The sequence below is a fragment of the Epargyreus clarus genome, unplaced genomic scaffold (assembly GCF_041222505.1).
Source record: "Epargyreus clarus isolate Ecla_fem2 unplaced genomic scaffold, WU_Ecla_fem_2.2 ptg000026l, whole genome shotgun sequence".
NCBI lineage: Eukaryota > Metazoa > Arthropoda > Insecta > Lepidoptera > Hesperiidae > Epargyreus > Epargyreus clarus.
The window spans coordinates 9,123,066-9,142,020 of NW_027332233.1; the positions used below are offsets into that span (position 1 = coordinate 9,123,066).

At 41.4% G+C, this 18,955-nt stretch overlaps 1 protein-coding gene across 6 annotated transcripts in view; it reads left to right on the top strand.

The window, feature by feature from the left end:
• The window catches only part of LOC140753454 (uncharacterized), a 106,348-nt gene that overhangs the window by 54,559 nt on the left and 32,834 nt on the right, over positions 1 to 18,955 (top strand). For 5 of the 6 annotated variants that reach the window (XM_073088059.1, XM_073088062.1, XM_073088063.1 and 2 more), the window contains 36 exons: positions 60 to 371; positions 467 to 778; positions 872 to 1,183; positions 1,269 to 1,583; positions 1,669 to 1,995; positions 2,080 to 2,391; positions 2,604 to 2,924; positions 2,996 to 3,310; positions 3,504 to 3,815; positions 3,935 to 4,249; positions 4,351 to 4,683; positions 5,123 to 5,422; positions 5,529 to 5,852; positions 5,945 to 6,886; positions 7,045 to 7,986; positions 8,094 to 8,405; positions 8,615 to 8,923; positions 9,017 to 9,331; positions 10,103 to 10,423; positions 10,504 to 10,818; positions 10,896 to 11,225; positions 11,311 to 11,619; positions 11,754 to 12,056; positions 12,163 to 12,801; positions 12,894 to 13,205; positions 13,299 to 13,634; positions 13,728 to 14,336; positions 14,417 to 15,043; positions 15,136 to 15,450; positions 15,542 to 15,868; positions 15,953 to 16,252; positions 16,481 to 16,786; positions 16,972 to 17,610; positions 17,692 to 18,006; positions 18,128 to 18,460; positions 18,638 to 18,931. In XM_073088059.1, the coding sequence (XP_072944160.1) occupies positions 60 to 371; positions 467 to 778; positions 872 to 1,183; positions 1,269 to 1,583; positions 1,669 to 1,995; positions 2,080 to 2,391; positions 2,604 to 2,924; positions 2,996 to 3,310; positions 3,504 to 3,815; positions 3,935 to 4,249; positions 4,351 to 4,683; positions 5,123 to 5,422; positions 5,529 to 5,852; positions 5,945 to 6,886; positions 7,045 to 7,986; positions 8,094 to 8,405; positions 8,615 to 8,923; positions 9,017 to 9,331; positions 10,103 to 10,423; positions 10,504 to 10,818; positions 10,896 to 11,225; positions 11,311 to 11,619; positions 11,754 to 12,056; positions 12,163 to 12,801; positions 12,894 to 13,205; positions 13,299 to 13,634; positions 13,728 to 14,336; positions 14,417 to 15,043; positions 15,136 to 15,450; positions 15,542 to 15,868; positions 15,953 to 16,252; positions 16,481 to 16,786; positions 16,972 to 17,610; positions 17,692 to 18,006; positions 18,128 to 18,460; positions 18,638 to 18,931 (13,860 nt within the window). The remainder of the gene's footprint in view (positions 1 to 59; positions 372 to 466; positions 779 to 871; positions 1,184 to 1,268; positions 1,584 to 1,668; positions 1,996 to 2,079; positions 2,392 to 2,603; positions 2,925 to 2,995; positions 3,311 to 3,503; positions 3,816 to 3,934; positions 4,250 to 4,350; positions 4,684 to 5,122; positions 5,423 to 5,528; positions 5,853 to 5,944; positions 6,887 to 7,044; positions 7,987 to 8,093; positions 8,406 to 8,614; positions 8,924 to 9,016; positions 9,332 to 10,102; positions 10,424 to 10,503; positions 10,819 to 10,895; positions 11,226 to 11,310; positions 11,620 to 11,753; positions 12,057 to 12,162; positions 12,802 to 12,893; positions 13,206 to 13,298; positions 13,635 to 13,727; positions 14,337 to 14,416; positions 15,044 to 15,135; positions 15,451 to 15,541; positions 15,869 to 15,952; positions 16,253 to 16,480; positions 16,787 to 16,971; positions 17,611 to 17,691; positions 18,007 to 18,127; positions 18,461 to 18,637; positions 18,932 to 18,955) is intronic. The other variant, XM_073088061.1, reaches the window with a different exon arrangement.

The following is an 18,955-nucleotide window of genomic DNA, read 5'->3' on the forward strand; positions in this document are numbered from 1 at the left end:
ATATTTTTCACTTAAATTTGTATTTAACTTGTTACTATACAATCTATTTTAATCAACAGGACAAATGATTCCCATAAATAATTGTTTACCAAACCCCTGCGGCCCACATTCTCAGTGCCAAGATGTAAATAACAGACCAGTGTGTTCGTGTCTAAGCAATTATATTGGTCGCCCGCCAAATTGTAGACCAGAGTGCGTGATGAACGTCGAATGCCCCGGAAATTTAGCATGCATATCTGAAAGATGTAGCGATCCTTGTCCGGGATCTTGCGGGTTTCATGCTACTTGCAATGTAGTTAAACATGTGCCAGTTTGTACGTGCGAACAAGGTTACACTGGTGACCCATTCTCTGGATGCTCAATTAGTCCTCGTGAGTAAAAATCTTAGATATCAAAAAGATATATAAAATTTCAATTAGGTATTTAATAATTTCAAATTCAAAAACATTTGTTTTCTATTTCGTAGCAATCGAAGCCGAATTGGAAAGTCCTTGCTCACGTTCACCATGCGGCGCTAATGCCGTATGTAAAGAGAGACATGGAGCGGGGTCGTGCTCATGTCTACCTGATTATTATGGGGACCCGTATGTGGAATGTAGACCGGAATGCGTCTTAAACTCAGATTGTCCGAAAGATAAAGCATGTACAAATAATAAATGCAAGGATCCTTGCCCGGGAGTTTGTGGCATGAATGCCGAATGCCGTGTTAATAACCACGCCCCGTCGTGTGCGTGTCTCACGGGATACGAAGGAAATCCATTCACGTCGTGTTACATAAGTAAGACTTAAACACATTGAAATAAACGTTTACATTTTAAATTTTTACTTTCAAATTAAAAGTTGATTATATAACATAATTATGTAATTGTAGATGTCGCTGAACCCGTTGATCCTTGCTCACCATCACCATGTGGACCATACAGCTTGTGTCGTGTTAGTCATGGACACGCAATATGCTCTTGTCAAGATCAATACTTAGGGTCACCTCCTTTCTGTCGACCAGAATGCATGGTCAGCAGTGACTGTATGCCAAACAAAGCGTGTTTAAATCAGAAATGTATTGATCCCTGTGTTGGCTCGTGCGGTGACAACGCAAAATGCACTGTTGTTAATCATAACGCTCTCTGTAGCTGTCCGCCAAATTATATCGGAGACCCATTCGTTCACTGTACTTATGAAGAACGTGAGTAATCTGAAATATATATTCTTCAAATATTATCTTGACGCACATGTGCACAGATTAAATGAAAATATTAATAACGTTTTAGGTCCTCAACCAAAGCCAACTGGTAATCCATGCATTCCTTCACCGTGCGGTCCTAATTCTCAATGTCGTGTAGTAGGAGAAACTCCAGCATGTTCTTGCAAATCTGGTTATATTGGAAGGGCACCCAATTGTCGGCCTGAATGCATGTATGACGAAGAATGTCCTAGTAATCTTGCCTGCATTCGCGAGAAATGCGCTAATCCATGCGAAGGATCTTGCGGCACAAATACGGATTGCATGGTTATATCCCACAAAGCTGTTTGCCATTGCCGCGAAAGTTACACAGGAGATCCATTCAGTGGTTGTTACTTCATTGGTGAGTTCGCAAGCTTCGGAATGATTACCTAGATAAATTGTTATCGCATTTTGAAATCACTAAATTATAAATTTAAACGTTTTAGTAACTGTGCCGAGCGAAGAAGAAACAAACCCATGTAATCCATCACCATGTGGACCAAACGCGGAGTGTAAAGTTAGGAACTCTGCAGGAGCTTGCACATGTATGCCGGAATATTTTGGTGACCCATATTTAGGTTGCCGGCCAGAATGTGTCACAAATAACGACTGTCCAATAGACAAAGCATGCTCTAACAATAAATGCGTGAATCCTTGTCAAGGCGCATGCGGTATCAATACCCAATGTAATGTTGCACATCATAATCCAGTATGTCGATGCGTCGATGGATATGAAGGAAACCCTATGATTTCTTGTCATCCACAAAAGAGCCGTTAGTACAGTTATTTAATTAATATATTTAGGTAGTACAAAATGAGCAAATAATCTATATGCCTATTTTACTTGTTTCTTTCAGCGCCCTTATTTGACGGAAACCCCTGTGTTCCATCACCATGCGGACCATACAGTAATTGTAAAGTAGTAAATGGCCATGGTGTCTGTTCTTGCCAGGAAGCGTATGTAGGATCTCCGCCTACTTGTAGGCCAGAATGTGTCATTAGTACGGACTGTCCTCAACATCAAGCATGTATTAATCAAAAGTGTAAAGATCCATGCCCAGGAACATGCGGAGTAAATGCAAGATGTCACGTTATAAACCATAATCCTATATGCACGTGTAAAGCAGGGTATACTGGTGACCCATTCGTTACTTGCCAATTGGAGCCAAGTAAGAAATTAGCAGTACAATATCCTGAAATAAAAATAAAAGAGAAAATAAAGTTTAATTTTTTTATTCCCCCAATTTATTATTCTTATTTTTTAATGTTCTTATTTCTGATTCATTTCAATTTCATTTTTTCTGATTCTATGTCTCATGTATATTTTATTCTACTTTCTCATTTCTCTATTTCTGTCTTAATGTGTTACTTTCTTTCTTAGAACCTATCTTTACGGGACCTAAAGGAAATCCATGTATACCTTCACCGTGTGGTCCATACTCTCAATGCAAAGTAGTTGGAGAAGCGCCTGCATGTTCTTGCTTACCAAACTATATCGGTGTCGCACCAAACTGTAGACCTGAATGTTCCATCAATGCGGAATGTCCTGGTAACCTTGCATGCCAAAATGAAAAGTGTGTAGATCCTTGCCCAGGCTCATGTGGGTTCAATGCGGAATGTTCTGTAGCAAATCATGTAGCCTTATGCAATTGTATACCGGGGCACACAGGCGATCCTTTCAGCGGATGCTCAGTTATTGAATGTAAGTTTAAGAACAATTTATGTATCCAGCTTAAAAAATATATAAAACTAATTTGTTAAAATAATTTACAGTCTCCTCGGAACCACCACCAAATCCTTGCAACCCGTCGCCATGTGGTGCGAACGCATTGTGTAAAGAAAGGAATGGAGTAGGCTCTTGCACATGCTTACCGGAATACTTCGGAGATCCATACACAGGCTGCCGACCAGAATGCGTATCAAATTCTGATTGCGATCGTAACAAGGCATGTTCTAACAACAGATGCAAAGATCCATGCCCCGGCACTTGTGGTATAAATGCAGAATGTAGAACGGTCAATCATTCACCAACTTGTACTTGTTTGACGGGATACACCGGAAATCCACTGACCAGATGTGATATTGAAAGTAAGTCAGAACTAATAATGTCTATATAAGCTTGTAAATATCAATCTCCTGACAATGTCTATAGTAATAATATATTAATCAATGAAATAATCTCTATATTATAAAACGATAAAACCTGTCGTCGCAATTATTGATTAAAATGACACATATGATGAAATAAATTAATAATAGCATAATATTTTATTTTCTCCAGGCATAGAACCTCAGCTCAATCCATGTCAACCATCGCCGTGTGGTCCAAACAGTTTATGCCGCGTTATTAATGGCCACAGTGTCTGCACTTGTGAAGTGGGTTACATTGGCACACCTCCTTCTTGTCGTCCAGAGTGTATTGTCAGTTCAGAATGCCCGCAAGATAAGGCTTGCGTTAATAAAAAATGCACAGACCCTTGTCCAAATACATGCGGTGTTAACGCTCGCTGCCAAGTAGTAACTCATAACCCGATCTGTAGTTGTACACCAGGATTCACCGGCGATCCGTTCACGAAATGTAGCCCCGAAGAAAGTAAGTTTATTTTTTGTCGGTTCTGTTAGTTGTGTTTGTGTTTTGTCTGTCTGTTGTCAGTAATGTTAAATGGTCATCATCAAACAATATAATAATTCTCACTTCTCTTTCTTACTTAGGATTAGTGCCAACAAATCCTTGTTTACCCTCACCGTGTGGACCAAATTCAGAGTGTCGTGTTATCGGTGACCAAGCTGCCTGTTCATGTCTGCCGAACTACATAGGAAGAGTACCAAATTGTAGACCTGAGTGTACTATTGACGCTGAATGTCCTAGCAACACAGCTTGCGTTAATGAACGATGCAAAGACCCATGTCAAGGAGCTTGCGGCCTGAATGCTATTTGCTTAACAGTGAATCATAAGGCCATATGTAGCTGCCAACAAGGATTCACGGGAGATGCTTCGAGAAATTGTGTACAGATCGTTATATCATGTAAGTATTATAAATAAAAAGAGTTGTTGACGACATTTCGTATTTTAAACCACTTAATTCGATTAATTCGTGTATCAACTTAATATTTATCACGTTTTTAGCTACTGAAATGACACCAACATCAAGTCCCTGTTCTCCATCTCCTTGTGGACCAAATGCCGAATGTCGGGAGCACAATGGCGCTGGTGCTTGCTTCTGCTCCGAAGGTTATGAGGGCGATCCATACAACCAGCAAGGATGTCGTAGAGAGTGTGAAAGTAACGACGATTGTCCTTTGAATTTGGCTTGTACAAGATTTAAGTGTATAGATCCATGTCCGAGAACCTGTGGACAACTAGCACAGTGTACTGTTGAGAAACACGTGCCTGTTTGTACTTGCCCAGACGGTTACACTGGAGACCCATTCTTCCAATGCAAACAAGTTCTCATGCAACGTAAGTATTTCTTTTTTAATAATATAGGAGTAGCAGACGAGCATGCAGTCCACCTGATGGTAAGTGGCTACTGCCGCCCATGGACATCTGTAATCAACCCCAGAAAGGATTAGATATTCCTACCTGAGGTCGGCCACAGATGCGCCGCCACCCCTACGCCTCCAAGCCACCGCCACGCCGACCAAGCTGGAACGCCTCGGAAAAGTCTGTCTCCCTTACCGCACCCTTCAAACCGGAACACAGCAGCGCCTAACACTGCTGTTATTAGGTAGAAATAGGTATGGCGGTGGTGCCGCCGAAGTCGAACCACAAAGGGTTCTACCACCTTCAACTACACAAAGTATACAACTAAATTACAATTAGGAAATTATTAAAAAGTGTAAAAATTGTAAAATGCGTGTTGAATGTACTAAACCTTTTTTGTTTAATCTGTTTTCAGCTACTCCAGCCCAAAATCCATGTGAACCGACTCCTTGCGGACCTAACAGTCAATGCAGACAAGTAAATATGCAAGCGGTATGTTCTTGCCTTCCAAATTATATCGGGTCACCGCCGTCATGTAGGCCGCAATGCGTTGTGAACAGCGAATGTGATGCATCTAAAGCATGTATTAATCAGAAATGTGACGACCCATGTCCCAACACTTGCGGCTTGAGAGCTCATTGTTTAGTAAAGAACCACAACCCTATTTGTACTTGCCCGGCTGGTATGACTGGAGATCCATTCACACAGTGTTACAGTAAGTATTTTCATATATACGTATTGCAGTATTTGAGTATCAATATAAAATTAATAAATGTTATTGATTAAAAACGTACAGTTACTAATATCCCACTTTTTTATAGATATTCCACTTACAACCGAACGACCTCCGTCTTGCACACCATCTCCGTGTGGCCCACATTCTCGATGCCAATTGCTGGCGAGTGGGCCAGCTTGTTCTTGTCTTCCTGGTTATGTCGGCTCCCCACCATCATGCCGCCCCGAATGTACTATTAACTCAGAGTGCCCTGCATCTCTGGCATGCGTTCGGCAAAAATGTGAAGATCCATGTCCAGGATCATGCGGAGTGGAGGCCAACTGTCACGTCTTGAATCATGTAGCAGTTTGTGTTTGTAATGAAGGTCATACTGGAGATCCATTTTCAAGATGTCTACCAATAAGTGAAAGTATGTACTATTTTTTGTTGAATGACTTACTGAGCATGATTACATATTTATATTGTGGTGTACATGTTTTGTAAACACTTCATTTGTTCCAGCACCTACGACTGAAACACCATTAGATCCTTGTAATCCGTCGCCGTGCGGACCTAACGCGCAATGTGACAACGGGTTCTGCACTTGTTTACGAGATTACAGCGGCAACCCATACGAATCGTGTAGACCAGAATGTACTGGAAGTCAAGAATGTCCAAGAGATAAAGCTTGTTTCAGAAATAAATGTCGAGACCCATGTCCTGGCGTTTGTGGCCAAAATGCAAAATGTGATGTAATTAACCACATACCTAGCTGTTCTTGCATAACTGATTACACGGGTAATCCATTTACTCACTGTCAACCTGTAGAAAAGGATAAAGTATTACCCAGGGATCCGTGCCACCCGTCACCTTGCGGACCAAATAGTATTTGTCGTAATACAGACAATACAGCAGTATGCGCTTGCATTGAAGGTTTTCAAGGATCTCCACCTTCGTGCCGTCCAGAATGTATTGTTAGTTCAGAATGTCCTTCCACTAAAGCATGTGTTAACCAGAAATGTATCAATCCATGCATTAATGCATGTGGCGTATCTGCACGATGTGAAGTCATTAACCATAGCCCCATATGTAGTTGCAATCCAGGCCAAACAGGAGATCCATTCAAAAGCTGTTACGATATAGTGGCAACACCGCCTCCGGAATCAATCGATGCTTGTAATCCGTCACCGTGCGGACCAAATTCATTGTGCGTAGAGAGAAATGTAAAAGCAAATTGTAGATGTGTAGATGATTACGTTGGACAACCACCAAACTGTAGGCCGGAGTGTGTCATTAATCCAGATTGCCCATCAAACCAAGCGTGCATAAGGAACAAATGTGTAGATCCATGTCCTGGTTCGTGTGGTGTAAACGCAGACTGTATTATTGCTAGCCACACAGTATCCTGCATTTGCAAAGAAAAATACACTGGGAACCCATTCATGCAGTGCGTTCCACAAGAAGGTATGATCTTGAAATCTTTAAAAATCTTTTTAAGTTTGTGTTATTACGTCTATGCATCGTTTATATTAGCAATATGCATGTAAACGTTGAGTAGTAAAATTACTTTTCAATTATGACATAAATATCATTTGCTCATGTTTATTTAAATTTTATTTCAGAAAATGTTGTAAAACCTTGTGATCCGTCACCATGTGGAGCAAATGCAATTTGTAGTCAACGAAATGGTGCAGGTGCCTGTTCATGCATGGAAGGTTACCAAGGAAATCCTTATGAAGGCTGCAGACCTGAATGTGTCCTTAGTTCAGATTGTTCCGCTGATAAGTCGTGTATTAGAAACAAATGTGCTGATCCATGCCCAGGAATTTGCGGCTCTAATGCTGAATGTACGGTTATCAACCACGTACCTTCTTGCGCATGTTTCAAGGGATATTCAGGAAATCCATTCGTTCAATGTAATAAGAATGAACCAGTACAAGAGGTAAGACCCTGTCAACCTTCACCATGTGGACCAAATAGCGTATGTAGAGAAAATGGAGAATTGGCATCATGTGAATGCCTCCCAGACTATAGAGGAGCTCCACCGGATTGTAGACCTGAATGTACCGTCAGTAGTGAGTGTCCACCAGATCGTGCCTGTCACAAATTGAAATGCGCAGATCCATGCAGAGGCACATGCGGGATTGGAGCACATTGTCAAGTAATAAATCACAGTCCACTGTGTAGCTGTCCAGTGGGCACAAAGGGAGATCCATTCAGTAGATGCCAAGAAATTCAATACACAATTGAAGAACAACATAAACCATACCAGCCTTGTCAGCCAAACCCATGTGGACCATATAGTGAATGTCGGCCAATAAACAATTCTCCATCTTGTTCATGTGTGGTGGGTTACATAGGATCGCCACCAAATTGCCATCCAGAATGCCTGGTAAATACAGATTGCCCATCCCATCAAGCTTGCATCGCAGAAAAGTGCACAAATCCCTGCGAAGGCTCTTGTGGATTTAGAGCAGAGTGTCGCGTTCAAGATCACATTCCTATATGCAGCTGTCCGTTGGGTTATTCCGGTGATCCATTTATTCAATGTTCGGAAGTAGTTGGTAAGTAGTATAAAATTTATATCCATAAACCTTGCAAAATAATCTCAGGTTTTATATTTCTTCAGTAATCTTGGAAACAACTATACAATAAATATTCGTTATTGCAGTTACACCCCCGCCTTCAGCAGATCCTTGCAATCCATCACCGTGTGGAAGTAATGCCATTTGTGACTCTGGGTTGTGCTCATGTGCACCCGGATATTTTGGAGATCCCTATTCAGGATGTAGATTGGAATGTAGTACAAATGGAGAATGTGCACCCACGCGCTCATGCCAGGGAGGCAAATGTGTAGACCCGTGTCCTGGAGCTTGTGGTACAAGTGCGACATGTTCAGTGAATAACCATATCCCATCTTGCACTTGCCCACCAAATACATCGGGAGATCCATTTTCATTCTGTACAGAAATTATGAAATCAGGTAATAACTAACTTACATTTACTTAACTAGTTTGTCGCTAATAATACGTGTTCTGAATGTACAGCAATTGTTATAATAATTATTAAAATTAAACTTAATGTTTATAACGTACAATCATATTATAGAAGACAGATTAAGTATATAATGATAAGAATTTATATAAAGAGTAAAACAACTAGAAAATATCTATAAATTTACTTTACTTTTAGAAACACCTCGTTCGCCATGTTCGCCGTCTCCATGCGGTCCATACAGTGAGTGCACAGTAAGCGCAAACGGTGCCGCAGCTTGCTCATGTCGTTCAGGACACATTGGATCACCACCATCTTGCCGTCCAGAGTGTCTCGTCAGTTCAGAGTGCAAATTACAGCTCGCCTGCATTGATCGTCGATGCCGAGACCCTTGTGAGGGCGCGTGCGGTCGTGGAGCGCGTTGCCAAGTTATCGCTCATTCACCTATTTGCACATGTAATGACGGATTTACCGGGGATCCCTTCACTTACTGCTACCCGACGCCAGGTATTATTTAAGTTTAAAAATATCCGTACCACGTTTAACTTTAAGAGGTACCGACTTAAGTAATATATTTTTTATTATTTTTATTCATTTTAGCACTTCCAATTGAACCGGTGGACCCATGCCAACCATCACCGTGTGGTCCGAATTCTCTGTGCGTAAATTCGGGAGACATACCGGCTTGTAGCTGCCAACCCGGTTTTATTGGATCCCCACCAAACTGTCGACCTGAGTGTACCATCAGTGCGGAATGTCCAGCAGCCCTCGCCTGTGTCGCGCTGCGGTGTAAGGATCCTTGCGTGCAAGCATGCGGCCCGCGTGCCGTGTGCTCGGTGGTTGATCATCGCGCGACGTGCGCGTGTGAACCAGGCCTAGAAGGCGATCCCTTCCAGGGTTGTACGACACCTAAAGGTAAGACTCATTGTAACCTGCACTGTAATTATACCATTATTCAGTATTTCACACCCAATATTATAGTAATCGTGGTAAATTATTTAGAAGGACCCAAAATTATGTTGAATAAACATAGTATTGATTAAAAGGTAAACAAAGTTCAAGAAAAAATATCTTAACATCCAAAGAACTGGTACATTACCAAGAAAAAGCGCATTTAACCCCTGCTTCGCGAAGCGTGATAATTCATGCTTAAAATGTGTGCTTTTTTAAATATTGAGATAAGATCACGGCTCACAAGGTGTACTAATGTCAAGGTTACAGAATTGTACTGGTATTTTTTCTTTAGGACTGAGTGGCGACCATGCCTGCTGCCTGGTTTGCTGGAAATTATACTTGTACAATATCTGTTTTAATGCTTAAATGTAAAACGGAGGCAATCACGTTAGGATGGTGACAACATAATTTAATTTAATTGTATAGATTTTGCTTCCAGAAGGGATGTAACATATTCAATAACTATTTATGTGACATTAATGCCTCTGCTTTTGATTGGAGCACGCGGAGATAACAAAGCACTTACAGTAAGCTTAGGTCGTGTCTTATGACGGCCGCTTTTGGATGGTGGTGCTGAACGGCAGCGCCGCGGCTGGATTAGAGAGATCACTAAACGTCGCCGAGCCCAGTAAGCTTCGACTAACGCTTCAGACCAAGGAGGCTTCTAAGGTAAATGTGGTGTTTAGGTAAGTGAATATTGTTTTTATGAATTTTGTAATAAACTATTTTCAGCTCCACCAAAGATTGAATACATTAATCCTTGCGAACCGTCGCCGTGTGGTTCGAATGCGGAATGCAGAGTTCAAGGAAATGCTGGCTCTTGCACGTGTCTGCCTGATTATTTCGGTGATCCATATCAAGGATGCAGGCCAGAATGCTTAGCTGACTCGGACTGCCCATTGACGTCTGCATGCAATAGAAATAAATGTATAGACCCTTGCCCAGGAGTGTGTGGCTATAACGCCGACTGCTTCGTTACAAATCATAAGCCCACATGTAATTGTAAAGTTGGTTATTCCGGCAACCCATTGTCTATGTGTTCACTTATAAGAGGTATGTTATTATCCAAGGGTTAAAATTTGATCACAAGTAGGTATGTAATAGATTTACTAATTCGTATTTACTATTTTCAGAATCAGATGTATCTGTGATAAATGTTTGTAATCCGTCACCATGTGGTGGTAATGCAATATGTAAGGAAATAAATGGTCAACCAGTTTGCTCATGTTTGACCAATTACATGGGATCTCCGCCCAACTGTAAACCGGAGTGTGTTGCGAATTCAGACTGCAAGCCGACTAGAGCTTGCGTTAACAATAGATGTGTAAATCCTTGTCCTAAACCTTGCGGTCGCAACAGTGAATGCAAAGTAATAAACCATAGCCCAGTGTGCTCTTGTCGACAAGGTTATTCTGGAGACCCGTTTACTTTATGCTCTCAAACACTTCGTGAGTAAAATTTATTATACAGGGTTTTATTTCCCTAAACATGAGACATTTGAATAAAACTTTAATGCTTTTTACAGAAATATCACCTATTGAAGCAGAGCCCTCGAATCCATGCCTCCCGTCACCGTGTGGACTTTACGCGCAGTGTCGTAACATTAACGGACTGGCTTCTTGTTCATGTTTACCCACATACACAGGCTCACCACCATATTGTAAACCGGAGTGTGTCGTACACTCCGATTGTCCCAGTAATCAAGCGTGTATTGCCGAGAAGTGCAGAAATCCTTGTGAAGGCTCATGTGGACTGTACGCTAAGTGTTTCGTAAATAATCACGTGCCAGTATGTACATGCGCAGATGGCTTTACTGGTGATCCATTTAGGGAGTGCTCGCCTATACCATTTAAAGGTAAGTCCGTTTTAAACTCAGTTTTATCAAAAATAAGTTCGTCTACTCAGTTTATTAATTTACCTTACTTTTATTTTCGTTTTAGAAGAAACACCTCCTACCGCCTATAATCCCTGCGATCCGAGTCCATGCGGAGCGAATACAGAATGTAACAATGGTGTGTGTTCATGCGTGGCCGAGTATCACGGAGATCCATACCTCGGCTGTCGGCCTGAATGTGTATACAATTCTGACTGTCCTCAAGACAAAGGTTGCCAACGAAACAAATGCGTGAATCCATGCATTGGCACATGCGGGTTGAATGCTATTTGTGATGTGAATAACCATGTGCCAATGTGTAGTTGTCCTAAGGGCATGAACGGTAATGCATTTGTCGAATGTCGCCCATTTGCAGGTAAATATTTACTTCTTTGTTTAAATTTGTGTTTCTTATTTATTTTTACACTTACAATGAGAACTAATTACTTCCGGTGTTTTGTGAAGATGTTATTCGTGAAACAGTATAATAATATTTTCGATTTTTTTTAGTTGCCAACATAAATCCATGCAACCCGTCACCATGTGGACCAAACAGTCAATGTCAACAGTCTAACGGCCAGGCTGTTTGCTCTTGTATTCCTGGATATCGAGGCAGTCCACCAACCTGCAGACCTGAATGTGTCGTCAGTCTCGAATGCTCATTCAAAGAAGCTTGCAACAACCAAAAATGTGTTAATCCTTGCATCGGCGCTTGTGGAGTAGCAGCTGTATGTGACGTCATCAATCATAACCCGATTTGCACATGTCCGCCATCATTCACGGGAGATCCTTTCGTTAGATGTTCCGTTATTGGTAAGCATAGACAATTTCAACAACAACATAAGCATAGACAATTTCAACAACAACAGTTTCATCGTTTTCCTTATATGAAAAAAATATAACATTTAATTATTTTCAGTGGATACACCGGCTCAAGTTAATCCTTGTGAACCATCACCTTGCGGACCGCACTCTATATGCAGAATAAGCGGAGAGAGCCCAGTATGTGCTTGTGTAACAGGCTTTAAAGGAACGCCGCCTAACTGCAGGCCTGAGTGCATAAGTAACAGTGAATGCGACTACAATTTAGCATGCTTAAATCAAAAATGTGCTGATCCATGCATAGGAAGTTGTGGCAATAATGCAGAGTGTAGAGTCGTCAGCCATTCTCCTATGTGCATTTGTCAAGTCGGATACACGGGCGATCCATTTTCACAATGTACCCTGGTGGTATCAGTAGAACCTAACGAAATATTGAATCCGTGTAGCCCGAGTCCTTGTGGCTCTAACGCAATTTGTAGAGAACTAAATGGCGTAGGAGCCTGTCAATGCCAAGAGGATTATTTAGGAAATCCATATGAAGGATGCAGGCCAGAGTGCGTAGTCAACTCTGATTGTCCTCTTAATAAAGCGTGTTCCAGAATGAAATGTGTCGACCCTTGTCCAGGCACTTGTGGCTCTAACGCCTTATGTCAAGTTAACAACCACATGCCCAATTGTATCTGCTTACCTGGGTATACTGGAAATCCATTCAGCCATTGCAACATTATGCAAGAACGTAAGTATTCTATGAAAAGCACTACCAAATATATGTTCTTAGGTATATTTCTTTTGTTTGAAAGATAATATTTTTTTATTATCACATTTCAGCACAAGTTTTAGAAACAAATCCATGTAGCCCGTCACCCTGTGGTGCAAACAGTCAATGCAGAGAAATAAACGGCCAGGCAGTATGCTCTTGCTTGCCTAATTTCGTAGGCGCTCCGCCTAATTGCCGCCCTGAATGTGTGGTCAGCTCGGAATGTCCACCACACTTGGCTTGCGTTGATCAAAAGTGTTCCGATCCATGTATTGGTAGCTGCGGCGATAATGCCAACTGTAACGTTATAAACCACAGTCCTATCTGTGTTTGCAAGCAAGGTTTAACTGGAAATCCGTTTACTAGATGCTATCCTATAAAAGGTGAGGCATTTTGTATTATGATAAAACTGTAACGTCTATCACCATATTAAATATTGGAAATGAAATTTAATATTATTTTATTATTTATTTCAGTTTCACAACCACCCGTCAGCGCACCAGTCGCAGATCCATGCTTACCATCTCCATGCGGACTTTACGCAGAGTGTCGAAATCTTGGCGGCAGTCCTTCCTGTGCTTGTCAACCAGGGTATATCGGTAGCCCGCCAAACTGTAGGCCTGAATGTACAATAAACTCTGAATGTCCCAGTAACCAAGCCTGCATCAATGAAAAATGTCGCGATCCATGCCCTGGAGCATGTGGACTGAATGCACAATGTAATGTGTTTAATCACATAGCTCAGTGTAGTTGCATAGAAGGTTATAAGGGTGATCCATTCGTACAATGCACACTAGCACCTCCGGACGACGGTAAATATCCATATAGTTATAGTCTTCGTAATAATTGTACTGCATATTCAAAATTGTGTGTTAATCTTTATTATTCTTTATTTTTATTTACAGAAGTTTTTACTGAACTGGATCCTTGCAATCCATCTCCATGCGGTCCGAACTCCCAATGCAATGATGGAGTATGTACATGTCTGCCGGAATATCACGGTGACCCATACTTTGGATGTCGTCCAGAATGTTTAGTGAACACGGATTGTCCACATGATAAGGCTTGTGTGAGAAGTAAATGTGTGGATCCTTGTATCAATACTTGCGGCAAACAGGCGCTTTGCAACATATTCAATCACGTACCAATGTGTACTTGCCCACAAGGATTTACAGGAAATGCATTCTTAGAGTGTCAACCGCAAGCGATAACTGAATTTATAGACCCGTGTAATCCATCACCTTGCGGCCCTAACAGTCGCTGTAGGGAAATCAATGGACAGGCTATTTGTACATGTTTGCCCGGGTACATGGATGCACCACCTACTTGTAGACCTGAGTGCACATCTAGTGCTGAATGCCCGCTAACCAAAGCGTGCTCTGGTCAAAAGTGCATTGACCCGTGCAAAGGAAACTGTGGTGCCGGAGCTCAATGTCAAGTTATAAATCATAATCCTATTTGCTCATGTCCCTCTGGCTTAACTGGAGATCCGTTTACTAGATGTATAGCTCAAGGTATGTAACATTATTCATTTTTGCATAAAATGTTACAGTTTACGTGTATAAACAATCTAAATTTTAAATTATTATTTCAGTTGTTGTACCAGATGTATACGTAAATCCCTGCGAACCCTCGCCTTGTGGTCCAAATTCTGTGTGTAAGGAAATCAACGGTTCTCCGTCTTGTGCATGTCTCGACAACTTTACGGGAAGTCCGCCAAATTGCCGCCCTGAATGTATAGCCAATACTGAATGTCCCAACGAATTAGCGTGTATCAATCAGAAATGCAAAGATCCTTGTCCGGGTTCCTGTGGCGCGGGAGCTGAATGTAGAGTCGTGAGCCACGCGCCGCAGTGCTACTGTCAACCTGGATTCACCGGAGACGCATTCATTGCCTGCAAAGTTTTAGATGTGCCTCTTACTCCCTGTTCTCCATCACCATGTGGACCTAATGCGTTGTGCAAAGAATTAAGAGGTGCAGGTTCATGTGTGTGCTTACCAGATTATGTAGGAAACCCGTACGAAGGTTGCCGCCCTGAATGCGTCGTAAACTCTGACTGTCCAACCAACTTGGCGTGTATTCAGAACAAATGCAAAAATCCTTGCAATAACAATTGCGGGCGAAATGCCGTATGCAATGTTATAAATCACACGCCTCAATGTGAATGTTTGCCAGGACTAACAGGTAGTCCTTACCAAGGATGTCTTGAAAAAGTGCAAGGTAAGTTATAATTTTACAGGATTAATCAAAACGGTATTATATTATTAAGGTCCTTCTTGCGTACTTATAATAATATGCATGTATTTTTTTAGAAATACCTCCGGTGTACAGAGATCCGTGCATGCCATCTCCATGCGGTCCCAACAGCATATGCAAAGTATCAAACGATCAAGCTGTGTGTACTTGTGAAATGGGTTATCTGGGCACACCTCCATCTTGCAGACCAGAGTGTGTGGTCAGCTCAGAGTGTAGTCAACAACAAGCTTGTATTAACCGAAAATGTAAAAATCCATGTGAAGGAGTGTGTGGATTAAACACCGATTGTAAAGTAATTAATCATAGTCCAATTTGTACGTGTCTGGCGCAGCATACGGGAGATCCTTTCAGTCGTTGTTACAGGGTTCAAGGTAATTCTCGTAATCTTACTATTTTCATATGGTATTCAAGTATTTATGTATTGTTTTAACAGTTTATTTCATTTGTATTGTAATATTTCAGTCGTTGACGTTGTCACCACTCCGGTTAATCCATGTCTACCGTCTCCTTGCGGACCTTTCTCGCAATGCCGCGATATAAGAGGATCACCGTCTTGCTCATGCTTACCTCAATACCACGGTAGCCCACCGAACTGCCGGCCTGAATGTTCTATTAACACCGACTGTGCCAGTGACAAGGCCTGTATCAATGAAAAGTGTGTAGATCCCTGCCCCGGCTCTTGCGGTATTAATGCTGAATGTAGAGTACAAAGTCACGTCTCCATTTGTACTTGTTTCGACGGTTACACTGGTGATCCGTTCAACAGCTGCGTTTTGAAACCACAAAGAGGTAAGCATTTGATCATTTTTTTGACATAGTTATAATTAAGGGGGGTATTTAGTGTAATTTACTATATTATTTTTATGTTTTTAGACCCCACACCAATAAATCCATGCAATCCATCACCGTGTGGACCGAACGCAGTTTGTGATGACGGTGTCTGTACTTGTTTACCCGAATATAACGGTGATCCCTATTTTGGCTGTCGTCCGGAATGTACAATTAGCTCCGAATGTCCCATGGACAAGGCCTGTGTTAATCAAAAGTGCATTAATCCATGCATGAATTCCTGTGGGACCAACGCGAACTGTGAGGTTGTAAAACACATGGCCATTTGCGTTTGCCCTCCGAGAACAACAGGAAATGCTTTCATTCAATGCAACCCAATAAGAGGTAATTTTTAGTTTTATTTAAATGTCAACACTTATTAAATGATTTTTAACGTAAATTCTCAAGGGTTCTCAAAATTGGGATACTAACGTACAATAAATGTTATCCTGCATCAAAGTAATAGAGATATTCCAGGATAATTATTTATTATATTACAATCATGAAATATATTAATTATTTTTTCGTTCTAAAGGTATTCTTCTGTGTTCCTAAGTATTTTTTTATTTACAGAATCTGCACCATCGAATCCTTGCCAGCCAAGTCCATGTGGACCTTTCAGTCAATGTAGGGAATATAACAACCAAGCGGTATGTTCTTGTATGACCTCCTATCTTGGGGCGCCACCATCTTGCCATCCTGAGTGTGCGGCTAGTTCAGATTGTCCTTCGAATAAAGCGTGTAGCAATCAAAAATGTATAAATCCATGTCAAGGGGCTTGTGGAGTGTCGGCTCAATGCCAGGTCATTAATCACAATCCAATTTGTTCCTGCCCCACCGGACTAACTGGTGATCCGTTTACTAGATGCATCACGAAACGTAAGTTTATTTAACATGTAATTTAATTTATAATAAAAAATATTTGTTCCGATCCACTAAATAAATATAAATCTTTGAGCCTTTTATTATTTGTGTTGGGAGACGCGGCTCTTCTATGAAAATTATATTGAAGGATTACGATATATTATACTTATTTTGAGTAAATGTATATTATTATGTTTCAGCTATTTCTGAACCTACGGTTGCGGTAAATCCGTGTCAACCTTCCCCCTGTGGACCAAACTCGATATGTCGTCAAACGGACACTGAAACTCCGTCATGTCAATGTATGCCAGAATTCATCGGTTCTCCGCCAAATTGTCGTCCAGAATGTATATCCAACAGCGAGTGCGCTCCACATAAAGCTTGCATAAATAGAAAATGCCAAGATCCTTGTGTTCAGGCCTGTGGTGTTAATGCAGAATGTAGAGTCGTAAGTCACACTGCAGTGTGCATTTGCCCCGAAGGATACAGTGGTGACGCAGTTATTCAATGCACAGTAAATGCTATAATTCCTAGCGAGCCGTTATCACCTTGTACGCCATCGCCGTGTGGTCCTAACGCAGAATGCAAGGAACAGTCTAATGCCGGCGCATGTTTATGTGTACATGGCTACTTTGGTAACCCTTACGAAGGATGCCGACCAGAATGTTCCGTGAATTCGGATTGTCCAAGTAATAGAGCATGTGTTAGAAATAAATGCATTGATCCTTGTCCTGGCACTTGCGCTGTAAATGCAGATTGTCAAGTTGTGAACCATTCCCCGTTATGTACATGCCGCCCTCAGTATGTCGGCGATCCATTTAGGCAATGTAATCTTAAACGTAAGTAAACACATTGTCTAACTTGTTTAAAAATATAAATGATGAAGCGTTTGTGTAATATAGGTCTTTGTGTCTTTTTAGAACAAGAAGAAGTATACACAAATCCATGTCAACCATCACCTTGTGGACCGAACAGCCAATGTCATGTAACGAATGGCCAAAGCGTTTGTTCGTGCTTACCAGAGTATAGAGGATCTCCACCGAACTGCCGGCCAGAGTGTGTTGTTAGCGCGGAATGCCCAGCAGACAAAACGTGCAGGAACCAGAAATGTGTATCGCCTTGCCCGGGACCCTGTGGATTGAATACGAAATGTAGGGTTATTAACCATAGCCCCATCTGCACTTGCGAAGACCGGTTCACTGGAGATCCATTCTCTAATTGTTACAGAATTACAGGTATTTATTTATAACGTTTTGTTTCAAGATTGTAAAAGAGAAGCAATTTAATCAAATTTTTTTTCATATGTATATGACATATTATCAAAAGTATCATCAATCTAATAAGATATTTTTTCAGCGCCAGTTCAAACACTTGAAGAAAGGGATCCTTGCGTACCGTCACCATGTGGTCCGAACTCCCAATGTCAGAATTTGCGCGGTATCCCATCTTGTTCATGTTTACCAAACTTCGAGGGAAGTCCACCAAACTGCAGGCCAGAATGTACTATAAACGAAGAGTGTGCTAGCAACCTAGCTTGCATCAAACAGAAGTGTAGAGACCCTTGTCCAGGCTCGTGTGGCATCAACGCTAACTGCCAAGTTATAAATCACGTCGCTATTTGCAGTTGTATAGAAGGTTTCACTGGAAATGCGTTTACCCAGTGCAGTCTTGACCTCCGTCCTCAAAAAGGTACTTAAAATATTGCTATAGACATATACTTTTATTAGAAAATTTATAAATCCATAAGTATTTTCTACTTAAAAATTGGTAAGAAAAATATTTTTTTCATTTTAGCATTTAGAAAGTTCAACGCATTATCTAGTTACTTTGTTTTTAATGCATTATAAAATAAATTCTTTCTTACAGAAGAAAACGACCTATGTAACCCATCACCTTGTGGACCAAATGCAGTGTGCAATAACGGGCAATGTACCTGTATTGCTGAATACCTCGGAGACCCATACAGTGGATGTCGTCCAGAATGTGTGCAAAGCTCCGACTGTGAGCGAACTAAAGCGTGTATTATGAACAAGTGCCAGGACCCTTGTCCCGGCACCTGCGCACCCACAGCTGTGTGCAACGTAGTCAACAACATCCCGATGTGTAGCTGCCCTGATCGTATGACTGGCAACGCCTTTGTGGAGTGCCGCGTTGTCTCAGGTACATTTCAAATACTTTACTCAT